The sequence below is a fragment of the Dromaius novaehollandiae genome, chromosome 9 (assembly GCF_036370855.1).
Source record: "Dromaius novaehollandiae isolate bDroNov1 chromosome 9, bDroNov1.hap1, whole genome shotgun sequence".
Taxonomy (NCBI): Eukaryota; Metazoa; Chordata; class Aves; order Casuariiformes; family Dromaiidae; genus Dromaius; species Dromaius novaehollandiae.
In genome coordinates, this window is record NC_088106.1 from 26,786,610 (window position 1) to 26,801,050 (window position 14,441).

Here is a 14,441-nt window from a genome sequence, read left to right on the forward strand (position 1 = left end):
GGCGACAGAAGTCAATGCTGGTACCATTAGCTTCATCTCAGGGTTAGACCTATGGCTTTTGCTGCTTAGATTTTCTTTACTCTTTTTCTTTAGAGGCTAATAATTATAACTAGCTCTTACACTGTCCTTTAAAACATAGACTAAGAAGTGCTAACTTACTTGCTGTTTGCTGATGTGTGGAAATAATGGGATTTGGTTGGGCAGTGGTGGCCAGTGTTGGTGCATGGAGATTTCTGGCTTAGCTGCACAAATGTTTGCCCTGCTGAGAGCTGAGGCTGTGGTAAAGCACAGAAATAGCTGTCTCGGCCCCCCAGATTTCTGTTTCCCATTGGAATCTCGGAATCCCTGACCCTCCATAAAGATAGTAAACTTAAATGCTTTGATTAGAGGAGAGAAATTCAGAATGATTTGAAGAATACTTGAACCAACATGTTAAGGTTGCATCAAGAGGTACATTTTTATGATAATGGGAATCAAATGAACTGCCTAAGGGCAAATAAGCAATTGCACAGGAGATGAAAGTGTCTGACTTGATCATTCAGAAATTAGATGAGAAGACCTGTTTGGTCACTTAAGTCAGCTTGCCCAGGCAATTAGTGATGGCTGCCTGCAGCACATCCTTTGACATGCTGAAAGTCTCCATTGCTGGAACTTTTTGTTTCCAGTTGCAGCATTTCAAAATATGAGAGTTTGAGAATATAAAGTATGGTTCCATGTTAATGCAATGTTAAGTGCCTTTTTTTTTTTTTTTTTTTTTTTTTAGTAGGGGTCATTTACGTCTTTACTGGCCTGAAAATAATGAAATCTCTAGGCTTTTTACTCTGAGGGGAAGACAAGGTGGGGCACGAATTGTTACTACTTAGCTAATCACCATCCTGAACTACTGTCCCCTTCCTGGAACTCCTGGAAGCACAGGAGTTGCTTCTTGGAGGAATATTACAAAAGCACAGGATATTCTCAGAAAAGGCAAGAAGGCTGGTGGCTCCATACTCACTTTTGTGCTAAGCTGTATGCACACAAGACTTGTCATTTTTAAACTTCCATAAAGCTGGAATGATATCAGTATATTTTCTACCATTTAGTTGATCTGGAAACCATCATGAAAGAAGCTACTTAATACCCAGTTATGTTGAATTAGCCCTAGTGAATGGTACATGAAGTCCAATAATTAAAATGATAGGAAGAAGAGACTTCCACGGATGCAGTGCTGGGGTTTCAGTGCCATTTGCCTGGCTTATGAAAATCCAAGCCTCAATGCCCTGCAGGATTTTGGTGCCTAATGTTAGACAGATGTGTTTGGTTCAGGCACCCCATATTGCCTGATGTGCTAAAGGCAGCATCACTAGGTTAGTGTCCACATCTTCCTCAAGTTTTGCTCAGTGTCAGTTTAAGCAGTAATTTCTGACTGAGATGGCAAATGGCAAAATAGATTTTCTTTTGTGTTTCACTCACAATTTTCAGCTGCTGTTCTTTAAGAAGCAGAAAAGGCATGCAGATTTATATATTACAGTGTATCAGTAGGAGAAGTATGAACAGTGGCTGGCCATGGGCACTTGAGGATTAAGTGCTGCACGCAGGTACCCAAGACAATAAATCTCCATAGATCAAATGAAACCTCAGAAACACACAATATAGAAAATGATCACCACAATTTTGCAAGCAGAATTGCCCTGTATGTTAAGGGATAATCTCCTCACTCAGGAAACAGTGGAGAAAAGGAGAACCTGGACTCTGTAGTAATGAACTCCTGAGAGCCCATAGTTTGCTTCTAATGGAAAGGGGAAGAACTTTGAAAGGTAACTAAGAAAAAATAGTCTATTAGCAGTAGGCTGATGTTCTAGAAAATGGAAAATTTTAGACATCAGAAATTTTTTTATAGGTTTGCAAATCAAAGTTGTCGGTGACTTATTCAATAGATGTAGAATAAAGGGGGAAGGGAGATCTTTTAGCCTTTTGCACACTTCATAACACAATTTATTTCAGGTTGCAAATGTCAGGGAGCAGCGAGGGCTGACTGCTCCCTAAGGGATGGTGAGCCAGGAGGAATAACAGCCGGCAGGGCTGGGGCCTTATCAGCCAGGGCCCAGTCCCACAGTACCTGAGCAGGGCAAGCAAGGCAGACCCAGAGATCATGGCCGGATTCAACCAAGAGTTGAGATCACCAGGCAAGCTCCCAGTAATGAGGCACATCTGAGGTCAAACCAGGAAGTCCATCCACACGTTAGAGTCAGGATCAGATTTCAGATTTTTCTGACTTCTGTCTTTTTTGTGTCCATGGTGACAAAGCAGGCCCAAGTTCAAGCCTGGGTCTGGATCAACGGGGTCCATAGCCAGGCATGGCCAGGACTAGGGCTGAACTGGAGACCAGGTCTCCTGGCCCATGGGCAGGTGGGTGTGGGTAGATGCTCTCAGGTGAGGCCATTAAGGCCTACTTGTGCCCTCAGGGCTGTGATAGGAGATTTTCTGTATGCTATGTCTATTTGTAGACATAGTGCACCTGTGTTTCTCAGGAAGGTAAAAAGATTAGTGAAATACTGTAGTGGTATGTTGAGATGCAAATTCACAAGGGCCTGTTTTGCTAGCAAGTTTCTTGCAATTTCTCTGAAGGACAGCATACTTCTTAAGATAGTAGTTGTCTTTAAAGAATGACAGGGTTAATAGAATATTATGCAACCTGAGCATCCTCTTTGGTGGAGCAGAATGAAGTACACCACTCCAAGAAATGTCACAGGCTCTGAGGAATACAACTCAGCTGATTTGCAAAAAAGGAACTTGGTGTGAAGGTTAAAATTGAACCTGTCATAAGTCCTTATTTCCTACCTGTGAACAAGTAAAGCATGGAAGAATAGGGTGAGTTGTGAACAGTGTTTGTCTTGAGTTTTAATGTTAATTTTAAAAAGATAAGGAACTGAAAAGGGAGACAAGTTCTTGGGACAAACCTCTAGGACAGTGACACTGACATGTTTCTAGTATGTTGTTTGCAATACAGGCTATTTTGTATGTAGTGGAGGCACTTGTAGATAAAAATCATGGAGCAAAAAACTGAATCTTCACAGCCTTGGGTTGGTTCTTGTTTAAAATCTTCATATGTGACTACGACCTTATTTTCCTTTGTATTTGTTCAAAAAAAAAAAAAAAGGCATCACAGATTTGGACTAGTTTTGTGGGCATTTCCTTCTTCAGCGCAGACAGTCTGACGTCAGGACTTTGCCAAAGAATGCTTCAGCCTGAACCATGTAAACACAGAGCCAATTGAATCAATAAACATGAGTGGCATGCAGGAGAGAGAAGTCTGCTTGCAATTTCTTTAATAAATAGTGTATAAAGAAAAGCACAGTAACTTCAGAAGTTACTATATCAAATCATTGAAAACCTGTGAGCCAGGCCTGTTTCCCTTCTAGTTTCTTTAAAAATAGTAGTGGCTTTTTAATTGTTGTTAGGTTTTGAGACTTTTTAGAATTTGTGTCTGCAATTTTCCTGCAAGTCTGTGGTCTAAATGTTTATCTATACAGATTGCTGTGTGTATATATGTATTACTGACATATGTATGTCTTTTAGAACTAAGATTTAAGGGAAAACACTCATTTTATCCATGAAATCATAAGACCTCTCAGGACAGAACTTCTTTAAAGCCATACTGTCATTTGGCAATAGGTGCAAAATCTGCAAATGAAACCATAGACTATATTGCTTTTGCAGCTTTTCTGTTGCAGCTTGGAAATTATTGGCCTGATTTCTAACGAGTTAGGTGTGCCTTTCCTTTTGACTGTGTATGCTTAACTTACACTGTTCCCACAATGGCAAAAAATTGTGTAAGAGATAAAATACAGCTTACTATTCTAAAGTATTTGATTTATGTGTAAATATCTTATTGCATGTGCTACCAAAATAATAATATTTCTACTTAAAATAGACTAATCAAAATAATGGCTGCTGGAAGCTGTAGAGGAGTTTGTAGTATTGCGAATCATAGGAAAATGGTAGGGGTACTTAATGGTGAGTGATGTCATGGAGATCCCCTGTTGCACAGAGTGGGTCAAAGGATATGTTTCATGTTAGAGCTGGTGTTAGTTCTGGGGGATCTTGAAATGGTGTGAGATCGTCTACCTTTTCCCACCTTGCTGTGTTGCATGCACTGCATGTCTGTCTGTGCAGCCTAATTCTTGCCCCTATGGCCAGCAGCATGGAGCCTCAGAAGCCACTCTGAAGCTTCTCCATAAAACACCTCTTCCTGGTGTAAAAATATTAGTGGCAGGTGTTTTGAAAGGTACAGTTATCAAATATCTGCTACAGTTGATTAAAAAATAAATGCAAACATCCAGTGTTTGTCTGTGCCTGACAGTCGCTGTCATGTAGAGTGCCCTCTCTCAGAGACCTTGTTTACACTCTATTGTTGCTGTCTTTAATCCTAAATCCACTGTGAGGGGACTACCTGTAATTCTGTTTTAGCTATAAAGTGTTGATAGATTCTTTACTACATGGCCTAAATTGCATAACTATATTGCTGAATGTTACTGAAGCAGAGATAATCTTTAAGGAACGTGAATGTTAAGTGAGAAAGAAGAAGAAAGTGAAATTGCTTTTACTTTTCTCCATTTCAAAAGTCTTGTTCTGCAGTTTGTCCTCACCTTTAAAGATCGTAACTGGAAAGCTCTGCTGTGGGAGCCTTCCCTTTTAAATGCTGTAGCAAGCTTAATACTCACTGATTGATCTTGCAGTTGGCAAAAGCAAAAGCTGGGAGGGATGTAAGGGAACATGTGCTGTCCTTTGTAGTTCTAGCTCTTTTAGAAGCACTCACAAATAGCTTTAGTTTCTTTAGCAAATACAATGGCATCATTCTGGGCATGCCTAGTAGAAGCGTTCTGGGGCTAGTAAACTGTGAACAAACCTGTTTGCATTGCTGTACTGTACAGCACAGCACAGATAAGCCCTAATTGTTATGCAACTCCTTAGCATAAGCTCCTGGCATGGCTCATATGCTTCTCTTGTACTAAGACCGTCCAAAATAGCAACAAGAAAGCATGTAACTAAAGACACAGCAGGAGTGTAGGAATTCACCCAGGCCTTGGATGTTCTAAAGATTGAACAATTCCTCATTTGAGACCTTCCAAAATGCTAAGCATAATGTATTTTCTTCGGAGCTTCTTCAAGGTAAGTAATTTCAAACTTTTCCTAAGTGAGGGGGTTTGTTTGGTTTGGGCTTTTTCTGACAAGGAAGAAAGTTAGATTGGAAGTCTTTGTACAGCAGTGTAGAAAGTAGTTTTCTTGAGAACTGATGCTAAGTAAGTAAGTGTACTCAGCAGGTTTGCAACTTGCTTTGCTGTGTTAACATTTGATTTGTAGAAAGTGGTTATTTTCTGCTACAATGAAATGAGAAACACTTGTTGTGACTTTAAGTTGAGAGATTCTTATATAATGAAAACTGTAAAACTTATGGTGTAAGCAACATCCATAAATGGGGAGTTGCTGGCAATAGCAGATGCATTTTATGAGGCAGTAATAAATTATAATTCATTTTTATCATGTTTTCCTAAAGTGTTGGTTGTATTTTAAACATGCCAAATTTTGCAATTGAACACAAGCATCACTTAAAGTATTTTAGATATGAAATAAATTATAAAATGTTGCAAATAAGTATAACTTTAAGTTTCATATTATTAAAATAACCAGACCAAAAATCTAAGCTTCAGTGATGGGCATGTAACTCTCTGGGGACAGTTTCATTTTTTGTGAATCTAGCAAGCTCTATAGTTTTGAGTGAGGTACTGCTACTGACTTCTGCTAGATTTAGGTACTTGTTTACAAGATTTGAGTACTAGCTGTGGCTTTCACCCTGATCAGAACGATAGCAGATCAGCATTGCAACTGGAGTATGTGTTGCAGATTTCAGTAGAAGTGTGCACTCTGAAATGTGTAGTTGATTTGGAGAAGTGTGGGTCAAAGGAAATGAAAGTTTAATCGGGTTAGCAAATAGTCGGTTATTGTCATCTAAAATGTTAGAATTTAAAGTGCAATACAGAATTATGCTTACTTAAAAGGAAAATACTTAAGGAATAGAATAATTGTAGTCAGTTGAAGTCCAGCTTTCCATTAGACTGTCACACATTTTCATGTCAAACTACTACGAGGCAAAGTATGCTGCAGAATTGCAGCAATAGTGCAAAGTCAGCAGTGAATCGCTACACAGAGTTGCTGTGTGGAAACCAATTGCTGTTTGAAATGAAAATGAGGAAAGGTTTAATTTTGGTCTAAAGCATGAAGCTACAATTGGCACCTGCAGCCTTAGATGGTTCGTAGAAAACCAGTAACCGTTTTAAGTGGAAAGCAGGCCTTGTTCTTGGCAATCTTCCTTCAGGTGGTTGTATGCCTACATTTGGGTTGAAAATGTCTACTTAGCTTTTTTCTGAATTATTTTATTACTCTAAGCACTGCATTCTTAGGGAGGTAAGTGAGGGACAGGAAAAATAACTCCCGTCAGGATGAAATGACAGGAAGGCTTTCCTCCATTATTGGGATATGGCTATTGACTCATCATACTTGTATTGCTGTTTTGTCCCATGACAAGCCTTGACTTTGAAAAATTTTAGTATAAAACATGCTGCTAAAGTGTATGTAAATACCTTACAGTAAGATGGGCGGTGCATAGTTCTCAATATTTAAAAGGATTTTTTTTTACATAAGAATCAGTCATCTACATTAGTGTTCAGGCACTCATACTTGAACAAATGAGTCGGAGTAAAGCTAGTAGCTGTCAACTGTATTATTCTGATCACTAGACCCACTTTGAAAATGATCATTTTAGTTATGAGAGCTTTGTGCCATTCCTATTGGTTCCAGTTTGAGTGATTTGCAAAGGTCAGTTTATATCTACAAGTTTCATTTCCAGTTCATTGACTTAAATCTAAGAGTCAGCTATGTCTCTCAGGCCTTGTCTGAAATGGAGGTAAAATTAAGGCTGTTTTACTTACAGTCACTTCATTTTTTCTGTGAATTTTTTTTTGACTGTAAAGCTCTTAATTGAAAGCTGAGCAGAACACGGTACGTGTAGAGCTGTATTTTACAGCTGCTGTGCACCACGCTGCATTCTGACATTCTTGCATAAAATGACCCAAATAACTTGAAATGTAGCTCTGAGGTCTTAAGCATATTTCTCAATAGGATTTTAGCTCCAAAGATCCTTGCATCCAGGGCTGGAAGCTTTGGACCCCATACTGCCCTCATCTGTTTCTGCCTGGAAGAGTTTTGGAGCACAGAACTAGCTATTTTGGCTCTAAGGCAATGGGAGCACTCCTCAGCTGGCTTGTTTGGGCAGCTTTCCAGCATGGTTGTGCTTCAGGAGAGCAGGGGATTTGGGATTAGGTAGAATACTGATGTGGCACCATCATTGCCTACTAGTCCAAAACCCCATATTAATTTTTCACTCTTGCCCTTTCTGTATGTGAAATAATTGCAAACTGCATCTCAAAGGTAGAGGACACTGTGCAAACAGAACTAGTGACCAGTCCCATTCTACTGTAATTTCACTGTCCCAGGATGCTTGAATTGTTGCAGCCTTGTTTTTCAACACATAAGGCACCCACACATTGTTAAAACAGTGTGCAGAGCATGTGTTTGCATTAGACCCGCAACAGGTAAACGCAGGTGGGAGTTTGCAATGCGTAACTAACTGACTGGTATCACAGTTCCTTTCACTGCTTGCTGAAAGTAAACACAACATTGAATGCGCATCTGATCTTGTGAAGGTGTATCAGCAGAGACATTCTGTTATATCTTGGCCAATCGAGATTTTTGTCTCCCATAAGAATCCATATGCTAATATAGATTCTTAATATGTTTATCATTGGTTCTGCCAAGAGTAATGGAAAGATACATTGAGGTTATTATAGATGCATAACTGCATTGCTTTTAACTCCAGGTTTTTCTCACTAATTTGATAATTCTCTAAATAAGGTATTCTACATGTCTGTTCACACTGCTTGGTGTGAAAATATTTCGTTTTCGCAGAAAAGGTACAGAAATCAAAGTGGAACTTCTTATGACATGAAAAAATACTATAGATGGCTAAAATAATCCATAATTGGTCAGTTTTTGTGGAGTGCAATACTTAAGTTTGCAGATATATTTCACTGTGTTCTTTTAACTTCAAAACTAGCAAATACTGATTGCTGCTGCTGTCTTTTATAATGATGGCCATAACAAGAATTATACTTTCATTTACGGCATGGAGCATTTCAAAACAAACAGCCTGTTGCAGTCATTTTCAATTCCTGTCTAATACCACTGGTACAGCCGTAAGCAAGGCACCGATGCAGATTTGCCACTAATACCTTTAATGCCTCTAAAATAGTACAGCTATTGTTCTCTCTGAACCAAAGCTCCAGGCCGCTAATACCAGCTAAACAATTCCTGGCCACTTTAAAAGGCCACTGTATGCCTGGGCAGTGGTTGTTGCAGTCGCTAGGTGCAGACAGGGTTTTTAGGAACCCTGCTGCTACTGTCATAGAAGCTGTCAGAGCATTGTTAGCATTTGTACTCAGCAAAATCAGAGACAAATGGCAAGGTTATGGCTGCATCCTGATGTTTTCTCATACACTGTATTTTGGGCAATTCCACCAGGTGAGTAGAGACAATACTGTTAGTGAGCCCTGATCAGTGCACGGGTACTACATCTGTGGTCTGTCGTATTGGAGGAGTCGAAGGAGCATCATGTACTTGTTGATTCCTTGAAACCAAGATGTCACAATTAAAGCTTTTCCCAGTGTATTTAGAAAGGATAAAAAGGCTGTGTGGGAATAGCACACAGCTGGATGATTGTTTTCCAGAGAAACTTAACTTTGTTTTGAGATTGGAGCTCCTGTTCATATCACCCATATAAATTCTCAGTGTTACACTTGTACACAGCAGGTTTGCTATTAAAGCAAAGCATTTCATTAAAATTGGAATATCTGAACAGAGCACGTAGCCTGAAGAAGCAGTCTTGCTCAGCTGTCGATCGTCCAAAATTCATGTCAGCTTCAGTGTTCAAAGTGTCATACATTTTTCTGTCTCATCAATCACAACTTTCATTTGATTCTGCTCAGAAATCTGTGCGTCTCATGCTTGGTTAGTTTTTGCAGCCTATCCAGCTTAGACTTTGGATCTAAACCCTACTTTGTGGGTTCTCTCTTTGAACAATATGCCAAGATCTTTTCCCCAGGATTTATGTGAATCAGACTGAAGAGTTTTGTCTACAATATATGTGCTTCTCTGAAGGGTCTTTGTTCTGGTTTAAGAAATGAAACATTGCATTTGTAGTAGTTTTAAGTCTTGCATCTGTTTCACTAGAGATTCAGGGTAGGTGTATTTGTTGCAGTGGTTTCTCCCTAAACTTTGTGTTTTAGGTTTGTGGTTTTTTATGTTTTTTTTTTTTTTTAATGACCATCAGTCCCTTAGCTGGCTAATCTTTGTTAGTGTCTGTCTTGTCACCTGTAAGATACCTGTAACATTGGCACTAAAACAATGTCTAGTTCTTCTGCTCTGAAGTTGGGCCCTCTTTTCCCTTCCGGTGTGTCGTACCCTAGTAGAGATACACCCTACGCACAGAACTGATCTCCTTTGCTGCTATCTCTTCATTAATTATCTCTGCAATAACATTATTTGGCCATGTAGTCCGTGCTTTCAAAATGATAATGCCTGTCTGTTGAATCTCTGAACATTTGACGACTTAACCATTATGCTTGAACAGCAGTTCTGAATGAGGCCAGGTTTTGGGTAGTAGCAGAGTGCTAGGCAGACTGCAGCTACCTTCTTTCATGAAAGGGCAGTGACTTCCCTAGGTCACAAAATCTGTTGTGTAACTCAAATTCATTCAGTAAAAGGACCACTCATAATTTCAAAGTTCTATTTTAAATACCCTGAAAGTCCTCTACCTTTCTTACTTACATAAAATTTACACAGAGATCTGTAAAAAAAATTTTTGATTTCGGGTAGACCTGTACCAGATACTTGCACAGCTGCAGGGACCCTCCTGAGCACAGATTTACTTGGAAAACTCAGAGTATTTTCTCCATGAAAATATACTCTGTTGTCTGCAGAAGTATGGGTTCTGTTGCAGGCAACTGTAACATCGCTGTTACATGGCGCTATGTCTTGAATATACCATATTTACTTGAATACACCATACTTACTTGAATAATGGCTGTGGATTTTACCACAGGTTTTGCCTAAAACTAAGGAATGACTGTTATGTGCAGCTGTTCTAAAATTGTATTTATCAGATGTTCATCATCTAATCTAGATGATGTGGCCTACTAATGTCATCTTTAAGCATGTTCAACTGTTAGGCAAGCAGATATGGTGTGTATGTCTTAACAGTGAACACTCAGTGAGCGCATGGAGTCCCAGGTTTCAGTCTTGTAGCTATCAAGGTCTTCCTGTACAATTGGATTATCTGTGCATTAATGCTCCAGCTTCCTAAATAAGAACAAAAATTATAAATGATGATCAAACTCACCATCTCAGTGCTGGGTGGGAACTGCTTTCTTGCAAGGCTGGCTTAAGAAGAGTGTCAGTGTTTAGCTAATGAGCTTCTTGTAACATAAATCAAACCAAGCCAATACATGAGCTGGAGCTAAAATGACAATCCTACAGTGTCAGCTTAGATCTTATTGTAACGTCCGAAGCAACTCACAGTACCTGAGTAACAACTCTGCAGGTAATAGCAGAATACACACCTCTTCATTAAAAACTTAAAGGGTGTTGCTAATGTCTCATTTAATATGCAAAACAGCAAATTTGTATGATTACACATAAGGCTGTAAGAAGCTCTTAATTAAATATACTTGTAGAATGAGTACTGTAGTAAATGCTGTGAACATTTGTTCTTGCAAAAATGTAACAAAATTTGGACTGAGTATATATCTTACAAGATATACCAAGCAGGTATATCTTACCCACTTTCGTAAAACACAGAACATGGTTTTAAAAACACAGCTAACTCAGGAGCTTAAGTTCACATATAAAACTTCTATGTGAAGATCCTGATTTAGGGGAACTGAAGTAGTTGTAGATTAATACTTTTCAGCTCAGGTAGCCACAAGCTCTTCATTTTCTCCACAAAAAGTATGATGCTTTGGTTGAAATAATTTTTCCACTGAGACAAGGAGTATGATGGCCAGCGTCAAATTTCCTAAATTTGGACAATAAAGAAGAGTAAAAAGTTATATATTGTATCCTTGTAATGGCTTCCATCCAAAGACCATGAAGTTGTTTCCTGATACTGAATTAAGCCTCAGAGTGTGGGGCAAATCATCAGGATTGAGAGAGTAGCTTTTTAAACAAAAAAACATTGCACAGTGCATCTCAATGGGCAATATTCATGGGGAAAAATGCTGCAGTACCTGAGAGTACATGATACCAGAAGATCAGAGAATAGGAACTATCCATTTCTGTATGAAAAGCAAGTAAACTTGTGAGATTAAAGTAAGGATTAGTTCACAGACCAGACCATTAAAGAATTAGCCTGAAAAAACTGTAAACTCAAAAATGAAACGAGGTTTGGATCATTAGTACTGATTGTGTCGGTGAAAATATTTTAGTAGGGAAGAAAAGTGTCAGATGATCTCCCACTATTTCTGTGTGAAGGAGGGAAGGCATTTTACCTACAGGAGGTTTAAGAAGATAAAAAGGTAGAACTGCTTACCATGGAAAGTATCTGAATAATTAACTCCTCAGAGATTCTGTCTTTTCATGAGTCTATGACAGTAATGGAAATTGCGTTTAATGGCAGCCAGGTAATTCCTGATTAACCTGCCTATATGTGTGCACAGTAGCAGGGAAGTAAACATACACATAGCACGTTCTCCATCTGAAATGTTGCTGCAAGTTGTCTTGGTCTTCAATATGGGAGTGCTATTAGCAGACTAGGAAAGTAGAAGCAAATTCTGTGTCGACATCATTGGCATTTGTGATTAATATTTAGCTCAATATATTGTAATGCCTGCCACTTTTCAGGCAACACAGACAGATCCATGAGTTAATGGCAAAGGGTGTGCACTGAAATACAGTTACTAGCAACAGGCACAATTACAATACATCCATTTATAGGCAATTTGAAAATATATCCATTCTTTCAGACCTTTGCTTGAGAGGAGGTACTAAGTGAGATTACATTTGATGCAGTCACTTTAATTCCTTAGCCACTAGCATTGTTTATAAATTGAGCCCCGAAATGTGATAATATAAATTGTTTGTAGGCTATAGGCATTCCAATAAAAGTAGTAATTTATGTCTTAGAGATCTTGACCCATTAGGAGAATTCATGTGAAAGGTGACATGCAAGGGTGAAAGTACATTTACAGGCAAGAGTATGAGAAAAATCCTGAAGCCCTCAGTCAGCTTTTGCATAGTTAAAGCTCATGTTGAGATCAAGATTTCCTGTGAAGTGGCCATTGGTACCTAGTCAACAGACTGCCAAATAACCAGAATTGTGACTTTGCTGGCTGGGCTGCAAAGAAGTCAAGCTGCTTGGGAGTCACGATTTTCTTTTGCCTTCGGAGATGGAATCCTGCACAGCAAGAATAGGACTTGCTGCTGAGAAACTTCCAGTAACATTGTTGAGGTCAAATAGATGAGCATATAATTACTTAGATAAACAGAGTTTCAATTAACATGATTGCAATCTAGTACCACTTAAACAGTGTTCCTTAAGAAAGGGATTTCACCCTGCACACAATCTATAAATGAAGAATGAAAATCAGTATGATTAACCACACCGCAAAGTTAAAAATTACCAGAACCCGTAGGTAGCCTTAGGCTCAACTTTTGACCCCACAAGAATTATTGCCTGCATAAAAATCCCGGGAGACAAGATGAGAATTTGCATGAAATTAATTTTCCTTTACAACATTTTTGTGGCTTTATGCAAAATGCAAGAAGAAGATTAAATAATATAAAGTTTTTTGCAACACACAAGCACTCCTGGAATAGGACAGCCTTGTTCCACACACCTCAACCATCTGGGGCTGGAGCCTATGGAGGCATTTCAAACAAATAGCTGAAACGCTTCACAGCTGAAGCACCAGCTGTTAGATCACACACATAAAAATAAAGGTGAAATACTGATGTGCTCTTGAGAAAACAGGTCGTGCCAAGATTAGAGATGGAAATTCAGGCAACACTTGCTCCAGCAATGGATGACTCCTCCTTCACTGAGCCAGTTTTCTACAGTGATGCTAAATAGGCAGGGGCTATTTAGTAATGTGTTACTCTGGGAAATCCAATATGGTAGGCTTGCCACAGACATTCACACAATGCTTGCAGTTCTGCAGTGGCAAACTGAAAACAGCATTCATGTTCTGAGTGAAATGCAACCTGACTGTACGCATGACCTGTCTGAAGAAAATGGACAGGTTTCTTTCCTCTTTGGTGAGGCCTCACAGGCTTTTTGCTTCTCTATTACTAACAAGCTCTTTTTTAAAAAACAGAGTAATGTGGTCACAGAGGGATTGGGATAAGCCTTATCTGCAGAGCCTAGCTCTCCCTGCTGTTTAGGATCTAAAATTTTGAATAAACAACTCTGTGATCAAGCTTAGAATCTGAGCTTCTAGTTTTAAGCCTAGCTTCAACAAAGCTGTTTATGCCAGCTGAACACCAAGCCCTGTGTATTCATGGGGCTTACCAAAGAGGTCACATGTAATAATTTAAGGAGCAAATCGCTAGTTGTATGAAGAAACTAAGGTTTTAGTGACCTTTCTTTGAAAAAGAGACTCAGCAACAACAACAGTTTGATGTATTGTCAGCTGGGCATTCAAAAATTAACAAATTGAGATGGGTTTAAAGTTGATATTTCTGCAGTTCTGGGCAGGGAAAAAAGCCTTTCAATTCACAGAATGTCCCTTTTAATGGAGAGAAGCTTCCATTTACATCATTTACATAAGGATTGAATTCTTGTCTACTATGTCAAATTCTAGCCTAAGTATGTTCCAGTTTTTACCTTGACATTTAAATGGCAAATGTATGCCATTAAATGGTTTTGGGGACATACTTTGCACATTCTTCATGGGAATTAAGTTCCACAATATGAAAGTCTTAGGGATCTCTGTGACAGAAAGGGTAAAAAATTATGGGCAGGTAAACCATGACTGAGATATTTTGAACCAAATGTAAGGAGGATCATATCTTTAGAAAGTCAGCCCTAACTTTGTCTAATAAATGTGATCCCTCTGTCTTTAACTGAAACTGTCCCCTCTGTAGGTTTAGCTCAGAGCTTACTTACTACATTGGTCACTCTGGGTAGGTAGGTCTTATGATGACATTCAGTGCATAGGTAACTCTCAACCAGTGAAGAGAACTGGAATGCCCTTGAAAGCACTAGCAGGCTAAAACAATCATGGCCAAATGGATAAAACAGGTGTCTGGGGTCCATACTATTCTTTCATCAAGCACAAAGTTATTCTAGAGTA

The 14,441-nt window shown here is 39.0% G+C and overlaps 1 protein-coding gene across 4 annotated transcripts in view; it reads left to right on the forward strand.

Annotated features, from left to right (window-relative positions):
• ARHGEF4 (Rho guanine nucleotide exchange factor 4) overlaps window positions 1–14,441 on the forward strand; it is a 235,270-nt gene that overhangs the window by 50,150 nt on the left and 170,679 nt on the right. The window contains exon 1 of one of the 4 annotated variants that reach the window (XM_064516973.1): window positions 4,994–5,151. The exons of the other annotated variants lie outside the window; for them this stretch is intronic. Within the exon in view, the coding sequence (XP_064373043.1) occupies window positions 5,113–5,151 (39 nt within the window). The 5' untranslated portion in view covers window positions 4,994–5,112. Of the gene's footprint in view, window positions 1–4,993; window positions 5,152–14,441 lie in introns of those variants that run through there. 4 annotated transcript variants of the gene reach the window in all.